The sequence below is a fragment of the Neoarius graeffei genome, chromosome 12 (assembly GCF_027579695.1).
Source record: "Neoarius graeffei isolate fNeoGra1 chromosome 12, fNeoGra1.pri, whole genome shotgun sequence".
In the NCBI taxonomy this organism is placed as follows: Eukaryota; Metazoa; Chordata; class Actinopteri; order Siluriformes; family Ariidae; genus Neoarius; species Neoarius graeffei.
The window spans coordinates 63,743,507-63,764,414 of NC_083580.1; the positions used below are offsets into that span (position 1 = coordinate 63,743,507).

At 40.5% G+C, this 20,908-nt stretch overlaps 1 protein-coding gene across 2 annotated transcripts; it reads right to left on the reverse strand.

Moving 5' to 3' along the window:
- Positions 1-1,230: 1,230 nt before the first annotated feature.
- Positions 1,231-20,876, reverse strand: phkg1b (phosphorylase kinase, gamma 1b (muscle)). 2 transcript variants are annotated; one of them, XM_060936193.1, is made up of 10 exons: positions 20,616-20,876; positions 18,743-18,857; positions 18,488-18,666; positions 15,742-15,796; positions 11,199-11,264; positions 10,222-10,385; positions 9,970-10,060; positions 8,055-8,208; positions 3,467-3,592; positions 1,231-2,420 (listed from the first exon to the last, which is right to left on the reverse strand). In XM_060936193.1, exons 2-10 carry the CDS (start codon positions 18,823-18,825, stop codon positions 2,154-2,156), a joined length of 1,185 nt encoding a protein of 394 aa, XP_060792176.1. In that variant the 5' UTR covers positions 18,826-18,857; positions 20,616-20,876; the 3' UTR covers positions 1,231-2,153. The 2 variants fall into 2 exon arrangements, with proteins under 2 accessions (XP_060792176.1, XP_060792177.1); XM_060936194.1 differs by lacking the exon at positions 20,616-20,876 and adding an exon at positions 19,389-19,429.
- Positions 20,877-20,908: the final 32 nt, after the last annotated feature.

Consider the following 20,908-nt stretch of genomic DNA (forward strand, 5'->3'; position numbering starts at 1 on the left):
CACATGTTTGTGGAAGTGTATCATGGCACGAACAAAGGAGATTTCTGAGGACCTCAGAAAAAAGCGTTGTTGATGCTCATCAGACTGGAAAAGGTTACAAAACCATCTCTAGAGAGTTTGGACGCCACCAATCCACAGTCAGACAGATTGTGTACAAATGGAGGAAATTCAAGACCATTGTTACCCTCCCCAGGAGTGGTCGACCGACAAAGATCACTCCAAGAGCAAGGCGTGCAATAGTTGATGAGGTCACAAAAGACCCCAGGGTAACTTCTAAGCAACTGAAGGCCTCTCTCACATTGGCTAATGTTAATGTTCATGAGTCCACCATCAGGAGAACACTGAACAACAATGGTGTGCCTGGCAGAGTTGCAAGGAGAAAGCCACTGCTCTCGATAAAGAACATTGCTGCTCGTCTGCAGTTTGCTAAAGATCATGTGGACAAGCCAGAAGGATATTGGAAAAATGTTTTGTGGACAGATAAGACCAAAATAGAACTTTGTGGTTTAAATGAGAAGCATTATGTTTGGAGAAAGGAAAACACTGTATTCCAGCAGAAGAGCCTTATCCCATCTGTGAAACATGGTGGTGGTAGTATCATGGTTTGGGCCTATTTTGCTGCATCTGGGCCAGGACGGCTTGCCATCATTGATGGAACAATGAATTCTGAATTATAGCAGCGAATTCTAAAGGAAAATGTCAGGACATCTGTCCATGAACTGAATCTCAAGAGAAGGTGAGTCATGCAGCAAGACAACGACCCTAAGCACACAAGTCGTTCTACCAAAGAATAGTTAAAGAAGAATAAAGTTAATGTTTTGGAATGGCCAAGTCAAAGTCCTGACCTTAATCTAATCAAAATGTTGTGGAAGGACCTGAAGCGAGCAGTTCATGTGAGGAAACCCACCAACATCCCAGAGTTGAAGCTGTTCTGTACGGAGGAATGGGCTAAAATTCCTCCAAGCCGGTGTGCAGGACTGATCAGTTACTGGAAACGTTTAGTTGCGGTTATTGCTGCACAAGGGGCTCACACCAGATACTGAAAGCAAAGGTTCACATACTTTTGCCACTCACAGATATGCAATATTGGATCATTTTCCTCAATAAATAAATGACCAAGTATAATAATTTTGTCTCATTTGTTTAACTGGGTTCTCTTTATCTACTTTTAGTACTTGTGTGAAAAGCTGATGATGTTTTAGGTCATATTTATGCAGAAATATAGAACATTCTAAAAGGTTCACAAACTTTCAAGCACCACTCTAACTGACACCCTAATCGTGGAATCGCCCATAAATCAACAGTTTTCCTTTACTGGACATTTCTTCATATGTATAACTTTATTTACATTAAAATAAAATGGCTGTAATCACATAAATTGAACAAAAAAACGTTTTAAATTCCAAAATAAATGCAAGCAGAGAACAAACCAAGAAGATCGCAGGATTATTAATGTTAAACGTTAAACAAAATGTCAGGTAATTATTTGTTTTCCAAGCTCAACACTAGTAATTACAGGGTTATGTCTAATTAATTGAGGAAGCCAAAAGTTATCAGCATGACCATGGTTAAAATATGGGTTTGTATGACCCTATTGTTGATATATGATTATTTTTAAGTGAATAAACTGTAGGCAATTTGTGAGGCAGTGCCCCCTAGTGTCTCAGAAACAAACTTCAGCTTATGTGCTCTCATAACCCAAACCTTAGAATTTGTAGAACCTTATTATAATCATGCAACATTTGTATGAAATGAGCTTACAGCAGTGGTTTTAAAACTCTCTGTGGCCAGGGATAGACTTATTTCAGAAGAGTATATAAATATTAGCTCTCTTGAGCTTTCTAGTCCTTAAATTTCCATTGGCAGGACACATTAGGTTCATGTTAATATAATTTACTTGCGACTTGTTTTTGAGTTATTGAGGTTTGGATAAAAAACAATTCAAATGCCAGTCAAACAGGCGAATAACCATACGAACTCAATAATACATGTAATAACTAAAAATTGTGATTTCACACACCAAATTAAAATATCATGGACCGACTTAGAGAGCCACTGCTTTCAAGGCATTACACAATTTTCATCTTGCGTAAGTGATGCTTCATTTGATTATCCATTCTGTAGTTTCCGTTTTGCGGTCATGTGAGCTTGTCTCACAGAGTCCTCAAGGACGTATCGTTCTCCTCAGCAGCAATAGACAGCAGGATGAATTTGGGTGTGTTCTCAAATAGAGCTGCTCTATTTTGAGTCTGTCCTTTCTTCACCCAATGACCGTAGATCTTAAAGGCACAGGCATCGATCATCTTCCGCAGTGATTTGATGGCATATGGGTCACTGCAAATCACTTCCTTGGTCACAGGTTTGGCCCGGCGATAGTTGCAGTAGATGCGCATGGTAGCCAGGACAGTCAAGCAGATAACCTGAGAAATGACACACTTATTTAAGATGCTCTACGTTTGCCTGATTTTCCTAAGGTTCTTTATGATGGTACTATAAACATTTCTTTCAGTTTTATGAAACCCTGCAGTTGAATAGGATTGCTAAGACCCCCGTCACACTTATTCGGAATTAGCAGGAATCAAGCAAAACCAGCCGGAATTAAGATTTTCAAAATTCGTGCCACGTTCGGGTGGGAATTTCAAACTGACCAACATTCTTACAGCCTTGTAAGAATGCCGTTTGAATACTTAGAATGCGCTTTGAACCCGCCTCGAATGATTCTTGCACATTCCGGGTGTATTAGCTTTCGAATGCAGTTCAAATGTAGTTGGAACACAGTAGGAATACCTAGAATGCAGTAAGAATATTAAGAATGCACTTCGAATGCCGTACGAGTGCGGTTCGATTGCTGCCCGAATACCACCCGAAGTCTGGTCGGAAGGTGCCTCGAATGCTCTACAAATTCACCTCAAATGCAGTCAGAGCGGTCTCGGAATAGCTGCCAAATATGTTTAGAACGTCTAAGAATTCAAAGAGAATGCAGCTCGAATACTTAGAATGTACTTCGAATATCCCAGAATATACGAAGAATTTTCATTCCGACGGCATTCCGGCTCATTCGAGGCACATTCAGGACATTCTGGCAGGATTTGAAGTGGCTTGCCATTTCGATTTTTCCCTCGAACGCGATCAGAATGTTTCGAATGCTGTTGGAATGGCGTAAGAATATTCAGAATGCAGTTAGATACACTTCGAATGCCATTCGATATTTCTCCTCTTCGAATGCACCTCGAACGTTCTGAGCATGAGCAAAACATTTGGGCCGGCCACAAGAATGGTCCCGAATGTTTGGAATGCACTCAGAATGCAGTCAGAATTTTTAGAATGCACTTCGAATATCCCGGAATATATGAAGAATTTTCATTCCGACGGCATTCCGGCTCATTCCGCCTCTAGTGTGACTACCCTATAAACAACACAGAGAAAAATATAGGAGAAAAAAAAATGGTCAAAACTCTGCTTTTACCTTGAACTTCCTGTAAGGGCTGAAATGACGGACTTCTGTGACTTCATACTGCTGGAAGAAAGCGTGGTTCAGCGCCTCTGTGGCTGTGTAGCGGCTTTGTGGATCCACCACCAGTAACCTGGAAATCTAGAAGAACACTGTTATAAAGCCTGTTTCTCTGAGTCAGACCTGTTACAAGGGTTCAGGGAACCTTTAGGGCAGGGGTCGTCAACTGGTGGACCTTGGTCTGGATGTGGACTCAGCAGTGGAACAAACTTGGGGGGAAAAAGTACTGTAGCAGAGCTGATACATGTATGAAAAAAGACTGTAGTTCAGTGACTCTAGTTTCTAAACATGAGTCCAGCTTTTGTAGAAGATCCCCTGTTGCAGCCAATCACATGTATGTATGTAAATTAAAGGAGCTAAATTCAGCTCATCACACCAGAGATTAGCTCAGAAAGGGAAGTTTTCACAGACTTTCGTAGAGTTTCAATTTTATTTATCCTCTTGTCTAAAAGTCAACAACGAAAAAAGAATGAACAGAGGAGTGTGCTTTTATTCCATCCATCTATTCGTTATTTATACAGCTTATCCATGAGGGTTGCAGGGTAAGCTAGAGCCAATCTATCACAGGGCTAAGACAGAGATGAACAACCATTTACACTCACATTCACACCTATCAGCAATTTAGAGTAGCCAGTTGACCGAATTCACATGTCTTTGGTCTGTGGGAGGAAAGACCCCGATGAGCCAAGAGGCTTGAACCCAGAACCTTCTTGCTGTGAGGTAACAGTTATTATTCTATCCACATTCACTGGATATGAGCAATCGCGTGCTCTGATTGGCTACTCTACTACGAGGCTATCGGCTCATATACCATCCGTGTCCAAAATCGCTCACTCGTTCACTACTTCCTACTCACTATATAGGGAATTATTATATAGAGGACTATATAGTGAGCTTATTGGTAAAATGAAAAAACGCTTTCGGACACCTGTCCATCACGCTGGTATTTATGTCATTACTGTCGCACAATTAAAACATGCCAGATCAGTTGGCTGGTTGGTTTTCAAAATAATAAATCCATGCATGTATTTTTGTGATAAATACATATTATACTGAGCGTATTTCCCACATTAATCAATATAAAGTACCTGCATCTTTCAGTTTTTTTTTAAATCAAGGCTGAATACTTTCTTTTTTCCGTTGCCTTTTATTAAATCAAATTTGAGACTTTTAATTTGATTTCTTTCAGCGCAACTGCAATGCATGATGTTTGGTTAGTGACCATCGGTTGTACACTACTTTTCATGATGCACTGTGGGATACTTTGAGTGCACTATATAGGGTGTAATAATCCTCACTATGGTTTCGGACAGCACTACAAAATGGCCTCACTATATAGTGCCGTATATAGTGAGCAGGGAGCAATTTCAGACACGGCATGAGTAGAGAAAAACAAAATGGCGGAGCGTGTTGCTGAACCAACCGAGGATGAAATAAAAACTCTACTCGAACCCCCCCCCAAAAAAAAAAAAAAAAAAAAACGCTCAACAAAATATGGAATAAAAGTACTTCATGGTGGGGGCATCGTGGCTCAGGCGCCATACCATAAATCTGGGGACCCGGGTTCGATTCTGACCCGAGGTCATTTCCCGATCTCTCCCCATCTCTCTCCCGCTCATTTCCTGTTTCTACACTGTCCTATCCAATAAAGGTGAAAAAAGCCCCCCCCCAAAAAAAAAAAAGTATTTCATGGTAAGAATGTATCTTTTTTATTTTTCAAGAATTATTATTATAGCATTTTTCATAAATTGCTAGTCATTTCACTGGTTTGTTTACATTCTAAGCAAAAATGATTTTGTTGGACGTTTTGTATAAAGCTTTTATTTATTGAATTTGCAAAAAATAAAAATGCTCCGTTTCTCAAAATCCAGTGAATGTGGATAGAGTAAAAGTTATTCCACTCAATCTCATCGTACATGGCTTATAGCCAACTCAGTGCTACGCGCCTCGTCGGCAATCAGCTCATGTACGACTCGATTTCATGGAATAACTGTTAAATATCCATTAACTCTTCATGAATGGTTATTGTTTTTGCCATTCAGTCATGCTCATTGCTTATCTGGACCTTTGTAAGCAAGGAATATTATGCAACTTAACCTTCCCACATTTTAGTTGAATACCCCTGCTTATGGGGAACTAAAGCAGAAGTTCAAGCTAAAGTTTGAGAATTACACAGTTGCTTAACAAGTTTCTATTATGACAGTTATGCAATGAACCTCTAACATGCACTAGAGCATTTTGCTGCTGGGTGTGAAGTGGCTGGGATGAAAAGCTGCACCTCCAAATCCAAAGCCATGGTTCTGTGCCATAAAAAGATTGGGATGCTCCCTTCAAGTGAAAAAAAAAAACACCCAAAACTTGCCCCTTGTGGAGGAGTTTAAGTGCCTTGGGATTTTATGAGTTATGGGAAAAGAGAACAGTTAGTTTTCAGACTGAGCTTTCTATTTCAATCATGACCTTATCCTCATGTAAGGTTGCAAGGTTAGGTGGCAGAAATGAGATTCCTCTCAGAGTTTATGGGCTTACTCTCCATGATAGAGTAGCTAGAGTGTCTGTGTCCATGTGATCTTCTCCATGTACTCCAGTTACCTCACTCCTCCTAAAAGCATATCATTGGGCTACTCCAGATTACCCTGGGTGTGAATGAGTTTGTGTGTGTGTGTGATATGGACTAGCGTCCCATCTAGGGTGTATTACTGCTTCGGAAACAGAGTTCTCAGCACAGGGTCTTGTCTGGATGATCCTTACCAGTATAAAGCGGTTTCTGAAGGTAAATGATTGAATTTATGATCAAAATTTATGACAGCACATTAAAGTTTAACAGTTCTGGATTAAAAAATACCTCCTTTAGGGTTCCTGAGTGGCACAACAAAATTGTTTAAGATTGCCAGTTTGAATCCTGTTGATGCCACAGCCATGCATGGCCAGGAGTCTAGAGAGCACAATTGCCTGTGCTGTTTGAGTTGGAGGGTTGGCGTACTCTCTCTCTCCCTGTCAATCACAGCAACACTAGCCAAGCTCGGGTGTCTGTGAGCTCATGTACAGTGCCCTCCACGATTACTGGCACTCCTTGTAAAGATTAGTAAAAAGGGTTAGGAAAAAAAATCCACCTTTTCGCGAAGTCGCTTCATCTCACATGGAAAAAATGAGAAAAATCCAAACTTTAATTGAAATAAATTTATGCAGAGAAAAACAAATCCATCATCAAGAAAATTATTTTCAAGAAAAACTCATGTGCCACTGTTACTGGCCTGTGGAAGGTGGATTTTTTTTCATAACCCTTTTTACTAATCTTTACAAGGGGTGCCAGTAATTATGGAGGGCACTGTATGTGGAACATGGTGGATGGTTCAGTTCAGTCCAGTCAGTCTCAGTTCAAAATGGTCACCTAGAGCCATCTTGTGGGATCACCACCTACAAGAGGATGGCTGGGTGTCAGGTGCAATGCCAGTTGGGCAACTGAAATAAGATGAACCATCTATAATGGACTGGACCTTTGTAACGGAACCTGCCTTCTGGAACAAGTAATGTCACTTCACTGGCAGGGAAAGAGCCTCAGTTGATATGTGAGAGAGAAAGGTTTAGACTGTCCCATCTCCCATACTGTACTAACTGAGGATTTTCCCTGCCAGCAAAGTGACCGTCCTCATTCCTGGAGACAGTTTCAAATGCACAGATCATCTGGACCTTTCCATCTCGCATACTAACTGAGGGTCTTTCCTTGACCAACAAAGTAAGATTCTTTGTTCCCAAAGCCATTTCCCATTGCAAAGGTCCAGTCCAGTGAATATGGTGCATTGTATTTTAGAAGGGTTACTCAAGTGGAATAGTGGCTAAAGTTTCTGAGTTCCTGAAAAACTTCCTAAAAAGGTTTCTGCAGTGAAAACATGCTTAGTAGACCAAGAGCCTGCCATATCCTGTACTTCACTGTTGATATAGTAACCCCTGTGTCTGAAATCACTCCCTACTCACTATATAGTGGACTATATAGCGAGGTCGCCATTTTGTAGTGCTGTCCAAATGTATAGTGAGCATTATTACACCCTATATAGTGCACTCAAAGTATCCCACAATGCATCATGAAAAGTAGTGTACAACCGATGGTCACTAACCAAGCAATATATCCCATCATGCATTGCGGTCACGATGAAAGAAATCAAATCAAAAGCCTCAAATTTGATTTAATAAAAGGCAGCGGCAAAGAAGAAAGCATTCAGCCTTGATTTAAAAGAACTGAAAGATGCAGGTACTTTGTATTTATTAATGTGGGAAATACACTCAGTATAATATGTATTTATTATTTTGAAAACCCACCAGCTGACTGATCTGGCAAATTTTAATAGTGCTACAGTAATGACATAAATAACAGCACGACGGACAAGTGACTGAAAGCGTTTTTGTTTTTTTCCCTCATTTTATCAATGAGCTCACTATATAGTCCTCTATATAGTAATTCCCTATATAGTGAGTAGGGAGTAGTGAACGAGTGAGTGATTTCGGGCATAGGGTTACTCAGACAGGTCACTGAGCTACTGAGGCATACCAGGTCTTTCACAGTGTCTGAGCGGTCATCCCACTCTGGAGAGTTGAAGTTGTATTGCCCAGACAGAATCATACGCAGCATCAGCATCTGCTTCCTGTGCCAGAATGGGGGTGATCCAGCCAACAGAGTGTACATGATCACACCGGCACTCCAACTAAATGAGAAGACAAGGACATAAACTGTCCAATATCTATAACAAATACGTAATGTTATCATGTGGTACTACAACCCCGATTCCAAAAAAGTTGGGACAAAGTACAAATTGTGAATAAAAACGGAATGCAATAATTTACAAATCTCAAAAACTGATATTGTATTCACAATAGAACATAGACAACATATCAAATGTCGAAAGTGAGACATTTTGAAATTTCATGCCAAATATTGGCTCATTTGAAATTTCATGACAGCAACACATCTCAAAAAAGTTGGGACAGGGGCAATAAGAGGCTGGAAAAGTTAAAGGTACAAAAAAGGAACAGCTGGAGGACCAAATTGCAACTCATTAGGTCAATTGGCAATAGGTCATTAACATGACTGGGCATAAAAAGTGCATCTTGGAGTGGCAGAGGCTCTCAGAAGTAAAGATGGGAGGAGGATCACCAATCCCCCTAATTCTGCGCCGACAAATAGTGGAGCAATATCAGAAAGGAGTTCGACAGTGTAAAATTGCAAAGAGTTTGAACATATCATCATCTACAGTGCATAATATCATCAAAAGGTTCAGAGAACCTGGAAGAGACTCTGTGCGTAAGGGTCAAGGCTGGAAAACCATACTGGGTGCCTGTGATCTTCGGGCCCTTAGACAGCACTGCATCACATACAGGCATGCTTCTGTATTGGAAATCACAAAATGGGCTCAGGAATATTTCCAGAGAACATTATCTGTGAACACAATTCACCGTGCCATCCGCCGTTGCCAGCTAAAACTCTATAGTTCAAAGAAGAAGCCATATCTAAACATGATCCAGAAGTGCAGACATTTTCTCTGGGCCAAGGCTCATTTAAAATGGACTGTGGCAAAGTGGAAAACTGTTCTGTGGTCAGACGAATCAAAATTTGAAGTTCTTTATAGAAATCAGGGATGCCGTGTCATTTGGACTAAAGAGAAGAAGGACGACCCAAGTTGTTATCAGCGCTCAGTTCAGAAGCCTGCATCTCTGATGGTATGGGGTTGCATTAGTGCGTGTGGCATGGGCAGCTTACACATCTGGAAAGACACCATCAATGCTGAAAGGTATATCCAGATTCTAGAGCAACATATGCTCCCATCCAGACGACATCTCTTTCAGGGAAGACCTTGCATTTTCCAACATGACAATGCCAAACCACATACTGCATCAATTACAGCATCATGGCTGCATAGAAGAAGGGTCCGGGTACTGAACTGGCCAGCCTGCAGTCCAGATCTTTCACCCGTAGAAAACATTTGGCGCATCATAAAACGGAAGATATGACAGAAAAGACCTAAGACAGTTGAGCAACTAGAATCCTACATTAGACAAGAATGGGTTAACATTCCTATCCCTAAACTTGAGCAACTTGTCTCCTCAGTCCCCAGATGTTTACAGACTGTTGTAAAGAGAAAAGGGGATGTCTCACAGTGGTAAACATGGCCTGGTCCCAACTTTTTTGAGATGTGTTGTCATGAAATTTAAAATCACCTAATTTTTCTCTTTAAATGATACATTTTCTCAGTTTAAACATTTGATATGTCATCTATATTCTATTCTGAATAAAATATGGAATTTTGAAACTTCCACATCATTGCATTCCGTTTTTATTTACAATTTGTACTTTGTCCCAACTATGTTGGAATCGGGGTTGTAGATAGATGGATAGATAGACAGTAGGGATTCTTTATACAGTTACAGAAGAGAATCAGATGGAATAAACGATAACCTGCTCTACTTACAGGTCAACAGCAGGACCATATCCTGGATGATTGGGGTCCATGGAGCACTCGATAATTTCAGGAGCTAAATAACCTGGAGTTCCACAAACCTCTGAGGACAGACAAGTGTATATCCTAAGCTGCTTCTTACATCCACTACACATACACAACTAATCTTTTGTTTTTTAGTATCCCAGTTTTTTATCCCAAATTATTGTAGAATATAAATACTAGCTTTCTACCAAAGCTAGTATTAGTTATTGAATGACCAACCGTTCAGCCTCTGTCCTGGTTCTATCTGGAGGGAGAAGCCAAAGTCAGTCAGCTTAATGGTCATGCCATCATCTAGCAGGATGTTTTCTGGCTTTAGGTCTCTGTGGATTATGTTATGGCTATGAAGGAACTCCACCACCTCTAGGAGAGCACGCATGATCTTTCTGTTTAAGAACAAGGCATCCAGTGAGAACTCATCTTCATCAATATCTTATGTCCTTGGTTAGATTTGGGTATTATTTGATTATATTTAAATGATTTTCGGTGTAATTATACAAAGTACATGATTACTTCAGTTTCTTAGATAGTGTTGGAGTACTTGAGACCGGTCTTGGTCTCGAGACCACCTTTTGAAGGTCTCATTATGGAATGGACTACATTTTTACTCGGTCTTATCTTGGTTTCAGACATGGAGGACTTGGGATTTTATTTCAAGACCGGTCAAGACCACAACTGTGGGGATTTCACTAAATTTCCTGTGTTGTGTTTGATTTATTTGCTAACATCATTACTGTGTTTGGATGTAACATTTCCTGCTTCAAATACAACCAATAACATGACTCGCTACTAATTTGAAAATTTTCTTCTTGTTGGCAACTGTCACCCCTCCCCGTTCCCCTTCCCACACACTGGTCTGGTCCTGGTCTTGACTCAGTCTCATCCTGCCTTGGTCTTGGTCTTCACTTGATCGCAACCCCTCAAAGTCTTGGTCATGACTTGGTTTCGGTGGTCTTGACTACAATGCTATTCTTAGATTATCACAGTACTTTAAACTACTGTCTCATGACAACATCAAACATGGTAACGTCAAATCAATAAAACCACCAAGTGAACAGCCTGGTGTACAGTATTTCATTGACAGACACAAGCGATCCTGATTCTCATCTTTAGTTGGCGTAAGAGTTTGGGCATAGGCGTCATAGTGGATATTAGTAGCTAATTAACATGTACGTTTAGAGAGTAAAACATGTTCTGACCTTGTCTCTTTCTCACTCAGAGTCACTTTCTCTGTGAGGTAATCAAACAGTTCTCCCTTCTTCATCCTGTCAAAGAATGTTAAGTAAAAGACAAGTGTTTTAAATCTACTTGTTATTGTTGTGACAAAAATGACATAATTAATTCAGTACATTCAATAAATGAGATATAATAAGGGATGCCCAGTGCTTGTGATGTGTCTGGAAGGGAGAAAATAAGGGGAAGCTGTTCTAAGAAATGGTAACTAGATCCGTTTGTGCTATTTGGAGCTAAGGACAAATGAGAATGGCTCTGGGTGTTTAACACAGAGAAGGAGGGAACAAGATTGATTTTCTATACATGTTTGGCTAGAAAATTAAGGATTTGTCCTCTAGCTGGCATCAATCTAAATCAATTCAGACCAGAGGTGACATGGGCAAGGAAAAACTCCTTGAAAGAACATAAGGAAGAATTAAAGCCGCTAGCGGCCTTGACGAGCCCTCGCACATGTGGTTCCGCAACCCAGGACATCCCGCCACCCAACAAAACAGTCACATGTCATATACAGTGGTGCTTGAAAGTTTGTGAACCCTTTAGAATTTTCTATATTTCTGCATAAATATGACCTAAAACATCATCAGATTTTCACACAAGTACTAAAAGTAGATAAAGAGAACCCAGTTAAACAAATGAGACAAAAATATTATACTTGGTCATTTATTTATTGAGGAAAATGATCCAATATTACATATCTGTGAGTGGCAAAAGTATGTGAACCTTTTGCTTTCAGTATCTGGTGTGACCCCCTTGTGCAGCAATAACTGCAACTAAACATTTCCGGTAACTGTTGATCAGTCCTGCACACCGGCTTGGAGGAATTTTAGCCCATTCCTCCGTACAGAACAGCTTCAACTCTGGGATGTTGGTGGGTTTCCTCACATGAACTGCTCACTTCAGGTCCTTTCACAACATTTCGATTGGATTAAGGTCAGGACTTTGACTTGGCCATTCCAAAACATTAACTTTACTCTTCTTTAACCATTCTTTGGTAAAACGACTTGTGTGCTTAGGGTCGTTGTATTGCTGCATGACCCACCTTCTCTTGAGATTCAGTTCATGGACAGATGTCCTGACATTTTCCTTTAGAATTTGCTGGTATAATTCACAATTCATTGTTCCATCAATGATGGCAAGCCGTCCTGGCCCAGATGCAGCAAAACAGGCCCAAACCATGATACTACCACCACCATGTTTCACAGATGGGATAAGGTTCTTATGCTGGAATGCAATGTTTTCCTTTCTCCAAGCATAACCCTTCTCATTTAAACCAAAAAGTTCTTCTTTGGTCTCATCCGTCTACAAAACATTTTTCCAATATCCTTCTGGCTTGTCCACGTGATCTTTAACAAACTGCAGATGAGCAGCAATGTTCTTTTTGGAGAGCAGTGGCTTTCTCCTTGCAACCCTGCCATGCAAACCATTGTTGTTCAGTGTTCTCCTGATGGTGGACTCATGAACATTAACATTAGCCAATGTGAGAGAGGCCTTCAGTTGCTTAGAAGTTACCCTGGAGTCCTTTGTGATCTCACAGACTATTACACGCCTTGCCCTTGGAGTGAGCTTTGTTGGTCGACCACTCCTGCGGAGGGTAACAATGGTCTTGAATTTCCTCCATTTGTACACAATCTGTCTGACTGTGGATTGGTGGAGTCCAAACTCTTTAGAGATGGTTTTATAACCTTTTCCAGCCTGATGAGCATCACCAACGCTTTTTCTGAGGTCCTCAGAAATCTCCTTTGTTCGTGCCATGATACACTTCCACAAACATGTGTTGTGAAGATCAGACTTTGATAGATCCCTGTTCTTTAAATAAAACAGGGTGCCCACTCACACCTGATTGTCATCCCATTGATTGAAAACACCTGACTCTAATTTCACCTTCAAATTAACTGCTAATCCTAAAGGTTCACATACTTTTGCCACTCACAGATATGTAATATTGGATCATTTTCCTCAATAAATAAATGACCAAGTATAATATTTTTGTCTCATTGGGTTTTCTTCATCTACTTTTAGGACTTGTGTGAAAATCTGATGATGTTTTAGGTCATATTTATGCAGAAATCTAGAAAATTCTAAAGGGTTCACAAACTTTCAAGCACCACTGTATTCATCAAATGTTCAAAGGTGATGTGCATGTTGCAAATGCCATGACTGCTTGACGGATGAGAGATAGACAGACAAAGACTGTAAGTGTGTGTGTGTTTCTGTGGTGTGAAAATGTACATTTATATATGTACAAAACTATACATGTGTCTCCTCCTTATCTCTATCTCACACTGTAATCTTAAGTCATCTTAGCTTTCCTGTGTCTGCAGTGTGTGTGTGTACATGCAGAGTTTTCATATTTCTGCAACAAAATGCACAATGATGGCAGGTCACTAATATATAGCTTTAGGCACTGCCTAAAAGCGGACCTCCCATCTGTTTCTGGGTTGTAGAATTTTCTTATATCCTAGCCAGTCTCTTTTGTTTTATTTCTTCACTGGCTAGCATTGGCCACTAGGCGGTGTGTATGACTGGTAATTACCAACACTGGCCACTAGGCCGTGTGTATGACTGGTAATTACTAACACTGGCCACTAGGCGGTGTGTATGACTGGTGGTACACGTACACGGACAAACCACAAAAAATCGACTTGATGGGTTTACCATTTTTTCTTAGGTATGGTGCTCCACTGGAGCTCCGCTATTATTGTGTGTGCGCGTGTGTGTCTGTTTGTCAGAGGGAGAGAGAAAGAGAAAGTGTGTGTGTGTGTGTGTGTGTGTGTGTGTGTGTGTGTGTGTGTGTGTGTGTGTGTGTGTGAAAAAGAGAGGGACTGTGCTCATCGATGTTGCATGTGCATGTGAGTGCATACTTGTGAGAGAGTGTGTGTATGCATAAATGCATATTACTGTGAGTGTGTGTATGAGTGTGCACAGAATTGTATATGTTATATCATCAGACTCATGATATCCAATATTTTGTAAAGCTTCAGATCAATCCATCAATGAATTGAATATTTTTCCCCATTTCCTGCTTGGCCAGATGGTGGCGCTGTGCTAGGCATCTGAATTACACGTGTGAATATCATCACAATCATAATACACAATATTTTGTAAAGTGTCAGATCAATCAGTTAAGGCATTGACAATTTCTGGCACATTTCCTGCTTGGCCAGGTGGTGGCGCTATAACAGGCAGGCCCATTGGGTGCCAGGTTATCATAATAATCATAATATCTATTGAAGTAAGAAGTGTCCGATCATACAGTCAATGCACTGTGGCTTTCTGACACGTTTCCTGTTTATGTGGCAAGATATTAAAATCATAAGGCCATTTCAACATATTACAAGATATCAAAAATCCCTTCACAATTTAATATCAGCGACATCTTGGCATCACGTATAACACATTTCACATGAATCTCATGAACCCTCTAGGAGGAGCATGTTAAAATTCATCATGTGTCAAAACACACATATTCAAAACCCTATTCTTTCCTTGGCCAGTTGGTGGCGCTATACCAGACAGGCCCATAACGGCTAAAGAGTATCAGAATCAAAATCATATTACAAGATATCAAGTTCAACATTCAGCAATATCTTGGCATATTATATGTTATAATATTTCAGTATATTACAACATATCAAAAATCCCTTAGCAAGTCAACTTCAGCAATATCTTGGCATCACGTTTGACAAGTTTGACATGAATCTGATGAACCGTCTAGGAGGAGTACGTTAGAAATGACCATGTGTAATTTCACTCCAAATGGCCTTATGACATCATCATTCCAAAGTTCTACCCATTCATTTCAATGGGAAATGGAAAAAAGGGGCGCTATGAAGTCCCTGGGCCATGCCCGGGGCCAAAAGTCTGTGGCTGAGTAGCGAGGACAATGACTGATGTGTGTATCAAATTTCATGAGTTTTCGTGCATGGGAAATGCCTCAAATAAGGCCAAACGTGGCAGAATAATAATAATAATAATAATCCTTCGAAAAACAATAGGGTCTCGCACCGAACGGTGCTTGGGCCCTAATAATCCTTCGAAAACAATAGGGTCTTCGCACCGAACGGTGCTCGGGCCCTAAAAATTTAGAGGAACCAGCTTAAAAAGGGAACCCATCATCATCTGAGTGATCTCAGATAGTAGGATTGTAAATCACTGCAGTAAACAGGTAGAAGGTGGGAGAGTAAAGGCAAATGAAAAGATTGAAAAGATGTTCAGTATGACCTTATGTTCAATAAGAGTCTTGGGATGAGCACAGGACGGTATTTATGATTACAGCAGCAGTTCTACAGTATCCAAGTGAGATTATCCAAGGGTGAGTCTTGGGCATAAACTGTTTTTGGAGAGTACAAATATTTAGGGTATCCATGCAGAAAGATCCAAGCAGAAGTAGAGCATCAGACTGTTAGAATAGCATGCTCACTGGTTACCACAGGAATACCGAAGTGTTTTAAAGGTTATTGGAGATTCTTGAACTAAATGTACAGGCAGATGGAAGATAGTAATACTCACAGGTCAAAAACTAAAAAGAAGAAGGCCTTGGATTCAAAGGAGTCTTTTAGTTGTACTGTTAAGAAAGAAACAGAAAGGATCTTTCATACAGTCCAGTTATCTGATTTGAAAGTGAATGCAATTCAGCTTCATTTGTGCATTCATTAATTTTCTAAACTGCTTATCCATTGTGGGTCGCGGGTGAGTTGGAGCCAGTCCCAGCTGACATTGGCGGGGTACACCTTGGACAGGTCGCTAGTCTGTCACAGGGCTAGTGCAGAGAGACAGACAGACAGATAGACATTCACAGCTATGGGCAAATTAGAGTAGCCAGCTGGCCTAATCCTGATGTCTTTAGACTGAGGGAGGAAACTAGCGCACCCAGAGGGAACCCACACAGGCATGAAGAGAGCATGCAAACTCTGCACAGAAATGCCCCGGTCAACCGGCAGGGTCGAACCTAGAATTTGTTTGCTGTGAGGTGCACTGCACCACCGTATTGCCCTGATTCAGCTTCAACTGCTAATAAATGTAGAGTAATGGTGTGTATGACTAAAAGCATAATCAGTGTTGCAGTTTGTACAGCTGTGAAACTCTGACAGACTGCAAGTCAACTAGACAGACATGCCTGATGATCTGCTGGTTAAATATTGCAAATTTTCCTTCTGAGATCTCATCTCATCTCATTATCTCTAGCCGCTTTATCCTTCTACAGGGTCGCAGGCAAGCTGGAGCCTATCCCAGCTGACTACAGGCGAAAGGCAGGGTACACCCTGGACAAGTCACCAGGTCATCACAGGGCTGACACATAGACAACCATTCACACTCACATTCACACCTACGGTCAATTTAGAGTCACCAGTTAACCTAACCTGCATGTCTTTGGACTGTGGGGGAAACCGGAGCACCCGGAGGAAACCCACGCGGAGAACATGCAAACTCCACACAGAAAGGCCCTCGCCGGCCCCGGGGCTTGAACCCAGGACCTTCTTGCTGTGAGGCGACAGCGCTAACCACTATACCACCGTGCCGCCCCTCCTTCTGAGATATTAAGTTTAAACAAAGCTTTGTATTTGATGGTATGCACAAATTTAAAAATGAAGGCAAAAACACTTATTAGGCAACTAGTCAAGGATGTGAGAACACTTTTGCAAGGCAGCTGGGATTATTATAGCTCATGGCTTGCTTGTGATAGATTTAAATTGGGTGTTCATTGCATTTATGAGAAAATCCAATGTAAATCATATAAACTTCCTTATAGTATTCACACCTTTATGCATTTTAACTTTTAAGATTCAGAAGTCAAAATATTATCTTAGAGTTCACCAGTTGTGATGCAACACTAGCAAATCTACGTGTTAGAACCCACCGAAGTTTGTGTAGTGGTTGTTGCTAAATGTAACCGTGTCATCAAATCCATACAGCGTTTTCTCAGTAATCTATTAACATTTATGAGGAAAATGCAAATATCCTTGACAGTATCCATGATTGTCTTGTTTTCACTGGCTCTGCCTTTAAATTGATCATATAAAAGACTTAACAGCTATATGCTAGTTGATTAATTAGCCTTAGTTTTAACTAGCTTATGCGCAGCATATTTATCATATTTACAAATGTTGTTGGGCGGCACGGTGGTGTAGCGGTTAGCGCTGTCGCCTCACAGCAAGAAGGTCCGGGTTCGAGCCCTGTGGCCGGCGAGGGCCTTTCTGTGTGGAGTTTGCATGTTCTCCCCATGTCCGCGTGGGTTTCCTCCGGGTGCTCCGGTTTCCCCCACAGTCCAAAGACATGCAGGTTAGGTTAACTGGTGACTCTAAATTGACCGTAGATGTGAGTGTGAATGGTTGTCTGTGTCTATGTGTCAGCCCTGTGATGACCTGGTGACTTGTCCAGGGTGTACCCCGCCTTTCGCCCGTAGTCAGCTGGGATAGGCTCCAGCTTGCCTGCAACCCTGTAGAACAGGATAAAGCGGCTAGAGATAATGAGATGAGACAAATGTTGTTCTCACAGCTTTTAGCACCTGTGTCTTTACCATTACATGTCACAAGCACAAATTCACAATATCCTTTTGAACACACTGACAGTGTAAGCTAGCTAGTTCTCTGAGGCAATGAGCTAGCGAGTTCTCTGAGGCAATATATCATCTCTATTTTAATAGCTAGCCCATAGCTGTTGGAAAGTAACCAAAGCTGTCCCAGTGAAATGTTGGTGTGACGGCATATTTATCATATTTAACTTACGCTCAGCATATTTATCATATTTACCAGTTAGCTATCAATGTTGTTCTCACAGCTTTTACCACTTAAAAGGTGAGGAAACTGTGTCTTCACTTTCACATGTCACAAGCACAAATTTACAATATACATTTGAACACACTGACAGTGTAAGCTAGCTAGTTCTCTGAGGCAATGAGCTAGCTAGTTCTCTTAGACAATAAAATATCTCTATTTTAATAGCTGGCACATAGCTGTTGGAAAGTGAACAAAGCTGTTCCAATGAAATGTTGGTAAAATATCATGACAAAACAGTACAATTCAAATTACTCTGTAATTACACACAGAACCATGTAGCCTTTTTAAACACCTACGACATAGAACCATCCAATACCATTCCTTCATACTGAAAATAATTGGCACAATTTGTCAAATTGCCAAACCTTAATTACTACAAGAATCGTCATCAGCACTCCATCCCTTTTACATATACCGTAGCAATGTACTGTTTATTCTCTTTGACTCTTTCCAGTAACGATAGTCTTGGATGTTCATACTTATGTTATTCTGTCCGGAGACTTTCTGAAGGATGTCGATCTCTTTCACTGTAGCGTCCTGAATCTCTTGTGCCTCCTGGGCAGTCATTTTGTCTGATGGCATGATGTCTATAACCTTTACAGCGTACTCCTGACCGGTTTGCTTGTGCACACAGCGACGAACCACACTGCTTACACCTCTGAGAGAAACAGTAAATATTAGTGGTGAAAATGGTGCACGTTTTCATACAGATTTCCTGTGCCACAAACACTTACCTTCCTAGGATCTCCTTGGGTTCATATTTATCAGAGAACTCTTGTCTGCCCACCCACTCTGTGTTCTTGTCATCTTTGGTCATCCTGAAGATTCAGAGAGCCTGATCTGTTTTAACTGTAGAATTAAAAATTGTAGTAGTATTATTATTGTTGATTTAGTTCCTGTCATTTTGTTGGTAGCTTATCATCTTTGCATTTAAAAAAAATAGATTTATGGTTCAGTGGCAGATCTTTCAAAAAGAATGGTAATCAAAACTTACTACAGTTACTGCAACAACCAAAAAGAAGAGTGCATTCCTATCTGACATAGAACCTCTGAAAGAATTCAACAGATAACATATAACAGTTATTCCATGAAATCAAGTTGTACATGAGCTGATAGCCAACAAGGCACGTAGCACCAAGTTGGCTATAAGCCACGTACGATGAGATTGAGTGGAGTAACTGTTTTTTATTCTGTCCACATTCACTTGATTTTGAGAAAGAGCATTTTTACTTTTTGCAAATTCGATAAATAAACATTTTGTACAAAACATCTGACAAAATCATTTCTGCTTAGAATGTAAACAAACCAGGGAAATTACATTAGCAATTTGTGAAAATGCTATAATAATAATTCTTGAAAAATAAAAATATATGTTCTTACTAGGGCGGCACGGTGGTGTAGTGGTTAGCGCTGTCGCCTCACAGCAAGAAGGTCCTGGGTTCGAGCCCCGGGGCCGGCGAGGGCCTTTCTGTGTGGAGTTTGCATGTTCTCCCCGTGTCCGCGTAGGTTTCCTCCGGGTGCTCCGGTTTCCCCCACAGTCCAAAGACATGCAGGTTAGGTTAACTGGTGACTCTAAATTGACCGTAGGTGTGAGTGTGAATGGTTGTCTGTGTCTATGTGTCAGCCCTGTGATGACCTGGCGACTTGTCCAGGGTGTACCCCGCCTTTCGCCCGTAGTCAGCTGGGATAGGCTCCAGCTTGCCTGCGACCCTGTAGAAGGATAAAGCGGCTAGAGATGATGAGATGAGATGTTCTTACTATCAAATACTTTTATTCCATATTGCATTGCTTTTTTTGTATTTTGGGGGTTTTGCTTTTGAGTAGAGCAATTTCGTCCTCGGTTGGTTCAGCAACACGTGCCGTCATTTTGTTTTTCTCTACTCATGGTATATGAACTGATAGCCTAGTAGTAGAGTAGCCAATCAAAGCACGCGATTGCTGATATCCAGTGAATGTGGATAGAATAATGTAAATTATACCACAGCGGCACTGAATTCTTTTCTCGACGGAGAAGTCTATTGAACATTTTTGGAAGAAGTCTCCAATGACAGAGATCTCTGCACTTTATGGTTTCTCAGGAAAATCAAGGGAATAAAAAAAATGAGGCTGGTGAAGGAATGACATTTATATTTGCTCTAATGTAAATGTTAACTAACTTGTTTCACGGATATTCCAAAATATTAAACGTAACTAAAAGGATAAAAACCATGATACGTCGTTCAATAATAAAATAAAAATTGTAATTGTTTGGGAATTCTGTGGTATAAAATGAACAAAACATTCCAGGTTGTACAGTTATAGGAAAATAATCAGCTTTTTGGTAATCACAGCAACTCCACCTTTTGTTGGACCACATCATACACATCTTTGATTATAAAGGTCCTATAAAGGTAAATGTTTTATTCTTTACATAATATCCCATCTATATAATATAGCCATAATGTAAATGTTGAAAATATGTTCTTGGGAAAAGATAACCAAAAAAAAAAAAAACCTTGTCAGATTGAACATTCTAAGAAGCATACACTCCTCAAATTATACCATTCAAAAAACATTCTGTTAACTTAAAATTGTTTGTAGTGCTATCTGATTTAACACATTATTTACCTAGATATCACAGTTCCTCTTTTAGTCCACTGTCGTCATAAGAAGCTGCCTATGTCTATCTCCAAAGCATTCAATATCTTTCCATTCTCTCTCGTCCAAGGAACTGAATGACTCTCTGAAAAGAAATGTTAAAAGTCCATGTTTTTAAATCATTCCTTTTCCTTGTTCCTTTCCATCGTCTCTGTGCTTCACACTTACACAACCAGTGGGAAAGAGATGGATTGCTATAAATAAACTGGCATCGTTATTTAAGCAAGGTTGGCCTTTAGAAGCATGGGCTGTTTTTACATTCA